The sequence below is a fragment of the Coregonus clupeaformis genome, chromosome 15, assembly GCF_020615455.1.
Source record: "Coregonus clupeaformis isolate EN_2021a chromosome 15, ASM2061545v1, whole genome shotgun sequence".
In the NCBI taxonomy this organism is placed as follows: domain Eukaryota; kingdom Metazoa; phylum Chordata; class Actinopteri; order Salmoniformes; family Salmonidae; genus Coregonus; species Coregonus clupeaformis.
Window position 1 is genome coordinate 3,310,387 of NC_059206.1, and position 6,078 is coordinate 3,316,464.

At 48.8% G+C, this 6,078-nt stretch overlaps 1 protein-coding gene across 1 annotated transcript in view; it reads left to right on the forward strand.

Moving 5' to 3' along the window:
* ogdhb (oxoglutarate dehydrogenase b) overlaps window positions 1-3,912 on the forward strand; it is a 43,934-nt gene extending 40,022 nt beyond the window's left edge. Inside the window, exons 15-23 of the mRNA XM_041897712.2 lie at window positions 47-197; window positions 687-814; window positions 2,116-2,294; window positions 2,455-2,526; window positions 2,677-2,805; window positions 2,914-2,986; window positions 3,134-3,297; window positions 3,432-3,586; window positions 3,746-3,912. Of these exons, the coding sequence (XP_041753646.2) occupies window positions 47-197; window positions 687-814; window positions 2,116-2,294; window positions 2,455-2,526; window positions 2,677-2,805; window positions 2,914-2,986; window positions 3,134-3,297; window positions 3,432-3,586; window positions 3,746-3,866 (1,172 nt within the window). The 3' untranslated portion in view covers window positions 3,867-3,912. The remainder of the gene's footprint in view (window positions 1-46; window positions 198-686; window positions 815-2,115; window positions 2,295-2,454; window positions 2,527-2,676; window positions 2,806-2,913; window positions 2,987-3,133; window positions 3,298-3,431; window positions 3,587-3,745) is intronic.
* The last annotated feature ends 2,166 nt before the right edge of the window (window positions 3,913-6,078 follow it).

Consider the following 6,078-nt stretch of genomic DNA (forward strand, 5'->3'; position numbering starts at 1 on the left):
GTGGAAGACAAGTACATATCCCCATCCATCTGTGTGTGTGGTTCAGGTCTGAGTCGTATATTAAAGGGTCGTGCAGCGATGGTGGGCCAGCGTGTGTGTGACTGGGCTCTAGGAGAGTACATGGCCTTTGGCTCACTGCTCAAGGAGGGAACACACATACGTCTCAGCGGACAGGACGTGGAGAGAGGAACCTTCAGGTACTAATGTCACCCTTAGGTCAGCCTATGTCACTGTTATGACTATGTTGTGCGTAAGTTAGTTGCTTGACAGTGTTGTGTAGTATGAGTATTCTATAGTAAGGTGTCTTTCAGGAAACCAGGGATACATAACTGGATGTTATGTTGGTTTAATGAACATGTAGCTAAAGCAGTACTGTCACAGTTTGGTGGTGTGTTAACTTCTGTCGCTGTACTCCTCTCCATCTCTCTTTACCCCTCTCTCCCTCTCTTTTTACCCCTCTCTCCCTCTCTCTTTACCCCTCTCTCCCTCTCTCTTTACCCCTCTCTCCCTCTCTCTTTACCCCTCTCTCCCTCTCTTTTTACCCCTCTCTCCCTCTCTCTTTACCCTTCTCTCCCTCTCTTTTTACCCCTCTCTCCCTCTTTTTCTCCACCCATCCTTCTCCCATCCCTCTCTATATTTGCCTCTCTTTCTCTCCTCTCTCTCTCCCTCCATCCCTCTCTCTACAGTCACAGGCACCATGTTCTCCATGACCAGAACGTTGATAAGAGGATCTGTATTCCCATGAACCACATCTCTCCTAACCAGGCTCCATACACCGTCTGTAACAGCTCTCTGTCTGAGTATGGAGTACTGGGTTAGCACACTCACGGACGCATGCACACACGGACGGACGGACGCACGGATGCACACACACGGACCTACGGACAGACGGAAAAACGGACGCACACACACTGACGGACACACACACGGACGCACGCACGCACGGACGGACGCACACATACAGTCTTGATTTATTAACGTTGTGGGGACACACAATTGATTCCAATTCAAAATCCTATTTTCCTTAAACCTTACCCTATAACCTTAAACCTAACTTCTAACCTTTAACCCTTATTCTAACCCTAACACTAATTCTAACCCTATACCCACTAGAAATATACTTTTTCCTTGTGGGGACTGACAAAATGTCCCCAGTTGGTCAAATACATTTTTGTTTACTATTCTTATGGGAATTCCACAAGTATAGTTAAACATGTACACACACACACACACGTACATACAGTATATGCACAGATTCATATACATACAGATGCAGCCTATTATTTTGCGCATTATGCCACAGCATTATGGGGGTTGTCTGGTGACAGCATTATGGGGGTTGTCTGGTGACAGCATGCCACAGCATTATGGGGGTTGTCTGGTGACAGCATTATGGGGGTTGTCTGGTGACAGCATGCCACAGCATTATGGGGGTTGTCTGGTGACAGCATTATGGGGGTTGTCTGGTGACAGCATGCCACAGCATTATGGGGGTTGTCTGGTGACAGCATTATGGGGGTTGTCTGGTGACAGCATGCCACAACATTATGGGGGTTGTCTGGTGACAGCATGCCACAGCATTATGGGGGTTGTCTGGTGACAGCATGCCACAGCATTATGGGGGTTGTCTGGTGACAGCATTATGGGGGTTGTCTGGTGACAGCATGCCACAGCATTATGGGGGTTGTCTGGTGACAGCATGCCACAACATTATGGGGGTTGTCTGGTGACAGCATGCCACAGCATTATGGGGGGTTGTCTGGTGACAGCATTATGGGGGTTGTCTGGTGACAGCATGCCACAGCATTATGGGGGTTGTCTGGTGACAGCATGCCACAACATTATGGGGGTTGTCTGGTGACAGCATGCCACAGCATTATGGGGGTTGTCTGGTGACAGCATTATGGGGGGTTGTCTGGCCACATCATGCCACAGCATTATGGGGGTTGTCTGGTGACAGCATGCCACAGCATTATGGGGGTTGTCTGGTGACAGCATTATGGGGGGTTGTCTGTTTTGTTAGTTAGTACCCTCATTCCTTCTGACCTGAACAACCCCCCATCCTCTCTCTCTCTCTCTCTCTTTCTCTGTCCCTCTCTCCCCCTTTATCTCTAGGTTTTGAGCTGGGTTTTGCCATGGCCAGTCCCAATGCATTGGTTCTATGGGAGGCCCAGTTTGGAGACTTCCACAACACAGCCCAGTGTATTATAGACCAGTTCATCTGCCCAGGACAGGCCAAGTGGGTCAGACAGAACGGAATAGTCCTGCTGCTGCCCCACGGCATGGAGGGAATGGTAGGGACTAGTTTTATGTCTGTCTGCCTGCCATAGTCTCTGAGAACAGAATAGTACTGCAGCTCCTATCTCTGTCTCTCTAAATGTCGGTGTCCGTTTGGGAAAAAATCTGTTGACACATGTGGATGATAAACTGCATATCCCATGATTCTTCACTCAGGGTCCAGAGCACTCCTCGGCCCGACCAGAGAGGTTCCTGCAGATGTGTAACGAAGACCCAGATGCCTACCCTGTAAGTGTGTGTGTTTGTGTTTGTGCATGTTAGAGAGAGAAAGACCATGTAGGAGTGTTTGTGTGCATTTGTGCACGTCCGAGAGACAGCGAGAGCGAGGGAGTCTCTAAACGTGTGTGTTTATGCCCTGTCCCTTCTCTCGTCTAATAGAAATTCTCTGCTGAGGAGTTTGCAGTGCGTCAGCTGTATGACTGTAACTGGATCATAGTCAACTGCTCTACTCCAGCTAACTACTTCCACGTCCTCCGCAGACAAATACTACAGCCCTTCAGGAAGCCTGTGAGTGTCAGACACACACACTCTGCCTCACATACTTTGTACACAGAGGCTTCATACCTATATTGCCCTTTTACTAACCTCATTTTATTTATTCTCTCTGTCCTCCAGCTGATAGTCTTTACCCCCAAGTCTCTGCTGCGCCACCCAGAGGCCAAGTCCAGCTTTGACGACATGCTGCCAGGTGAGAGATGGAGGGATGGAGGGAGAGAGTGGAAGATGAGTGGGGCTCATTGGGTTTTGAGGAGGAGGCGAGGAGAGAGGATGTGAGGACTCAAGGAAAGATTATTTGAGAAACAGCCACAGTGTCTCTGACGTGTGTGTGTTTCAGGTACCCACTTCCAGCGTCTGATCCCAGACAGTGGTCCTGTGTGTGAGAAGCCAGAGGGGGTGAAGAGGATTGTGTTCTGTACTGGGAAGGTCTACTATGAACTGACCCGAGAACGCAACAACAGAGGCATGGATGATACTGTGGCCATTGCACGCATAGAGCAGGTACACACACACACACACACACACACAAACACACACACACACACACACACACACACACACATTTCCAATCTCACCTCTCTCTCCTCTTGCTCTCCTCCCTCCCTCTCTCTCTCTCTCTCTCTCTCTTCCTCCAGCTCTCTCCATTTCCATTTGACCAGGTGAAAGTGGAGACACATCGTTATCCTAACGCTGACCTGGTGTGGTGCCAGGAAGAACACAAGAACCAGGGTTACTATGACTATGTCAAACCCCGCCTACGAACCACCGTTGACTGCACCCGCCCCGTTTGGTACAACCCACCCTCCTTCTCTCATACAGCACCTGCTCAGGGAAAGATACCATTGAGTGATTTGATGAAACGTGGGGGGAATAGACCTGTGTATTGTATTAATTGTGTGCTCTATTCTTTTTTGTGTGTGTGTGTGTGTGTGTGTGTGTGTTTGTGTAGGTATGCTGGTCGTGGACCAGCAGCAGCTCCAGCTACGGGGAACAAAGCAGCTCACCTGGTGGAGTTACAACACTTCCTAGATACAGCTTTTAACCTGGACGCTTTCACTTTTATACCCTAACCCCTACACCCTAACCCCTACACCCTACCCTTACCTCACCTGGTGGAGTTACAACACTTCCTAGATACAGCTTTTAACCTGGACGCTTTCACTTTTATACCCTAACCCCTACACCCTAACCCCTACACCCTACCCTTACCTCACCTGGTGGAGTTACAACACTTCCTAGATACAGCTTTTAACCTGGACGCTTTCACTTTTATACCCTAACCCCTACACCCTAACCCCTACACCCTACCCTTACCTCACCTGGTGGAGTTACAACACTTCATAGATACAGCTTTCTAACCTGGACGCTTTCACTTTTATACCCTAACCCCTACACCCTAACCCCCTACACCCTACCCTTACCTCACCTGGTGGAGTTACAACACTTCCTAGATACAGCTTCTAACCTGGACGCTTTCACTTTTATACCCTAACCCCTACACCCTAACCCCTACACCCTACCCTTACCTCACCTGGTGGAGTTACAACACTTCCTAGATACAGCTTTTAACCTGGACGCTTTCACTTTTATACCCTAACCCCTACACCCTAACCCCTACACCCTACCCTTACCTCACCTGGTGGAGTTACAACACTTCCTAGATACAGCTTCTAACCTGGACGCTTTCACTTTTATACCCTAACCCCTACACCCTAACCCCTACACCCTACCCTTACCTCACCTGGTGGAGTTACAACACTTCCTAGATACAGCTTCTAACCTGGACGCTTTCACTTTTATACCCTAACCCCTACACCCTAACCCCTACACCCTACCCTTACCTCACCTGGTGGAGTTACAACACTTCCTAGATACAGCTTCTAACCTGGACGCTTTCACTTTTATACCCTAACCCCTACACCCTAACCCCTACACCCTACCCTTACCTCACCTGGTGGAGTTACAACACTTCCTAGATACAGCTTCTAACCTGGACGCTTTCACTTTTATACCCTAACCCCTACACCCTAACCCCTACACCCTACCCTTACCTCACCTGGTGGAGTTACAACACTTCCTAGATACAGCTTCTAACCTGGACGCTTTCACTTTTATACCCTAACCCCTACACCCTAACCCCTACACCCTACCCTTACCTCACCTGGTGGAGTTACAACACTTCCTAGATACAGCTTTTAACCTGGACGCTTTCACTTTTATACCCTAACCCCTACACCCTAACCCCTACACCCTACCCTTACCTCACCTGGTGGAGTTACAACACTTCCTAGATACAGCTTTTAACCTGGACGCTTTCACTTTTATACCCTAACCCCTACACCCTAACCCCTACACCCTACCCTTACCTCACCTGGTGGAGTTACAACACTTCCTAGATACAGCTTTTAACCTGGACGCTTTCACTTTTATACCCTAACCCCTACACCCTAACCCCTACACCCTACCCTTACCTCACCTGGTGGAGTTACAACACTTCCTAGATACAGCTTTTAACCTGGACGCTTTCACTTTTATACCCTAACCCCTACACCCTAACCCCTACACCCTACCCTTACCTCACCTGGTGGAGTTACAACACTTCCTAGATACAGCTTTTAACCTGGACGCTTTCACTTTTATACCCTAACCCCTACACCCTAACCCCTACACCCTACCCTTACCTCACCTGGTGGAGTTACAACACTTCCTAGATACAGCTTCTAACCTGGACGCTTTCACTTTTATACCCTAACCCCTACACCCTAACCCCTACACCCTACCCTTACCTCACCTGGTGGAGTTACAACACTTCCTAGATACAGCTTTTAACCTGGACGCTTTCACTTTTATACCCTAACCCCTACACCCTAACCCCTACACCCTACCCTTACCTCACCTGGTGGAGTTACAACACTTCCTAGATACAGCTTTTAACCTGGACGCTTTCACTTTTATACCCTAACCCCTACACCCTAACCCCTACACCCTACCCTTACCTCACCTGGTGGAGTTACAACACTTCCTAGATACAGCTTTTAACCTGGACGCTTTCACTTTTATACCCTAACCCCTACACCCTAACCCCTACACCCTACCCTTACCTCACCTGGTGGAGTTACAACACTTCCTAGATACAGCTTCTAACCTGGACGCTTTCACTTTTATACCCTAACCCCTACACCCTAACCCCTACACCCTACCCTTACCTCACCTGGTGGAGTTACAACACTTCCTAGATACAGCTTTTAACCTGGACGCTTTCACTTTTATACCCTAACCCCT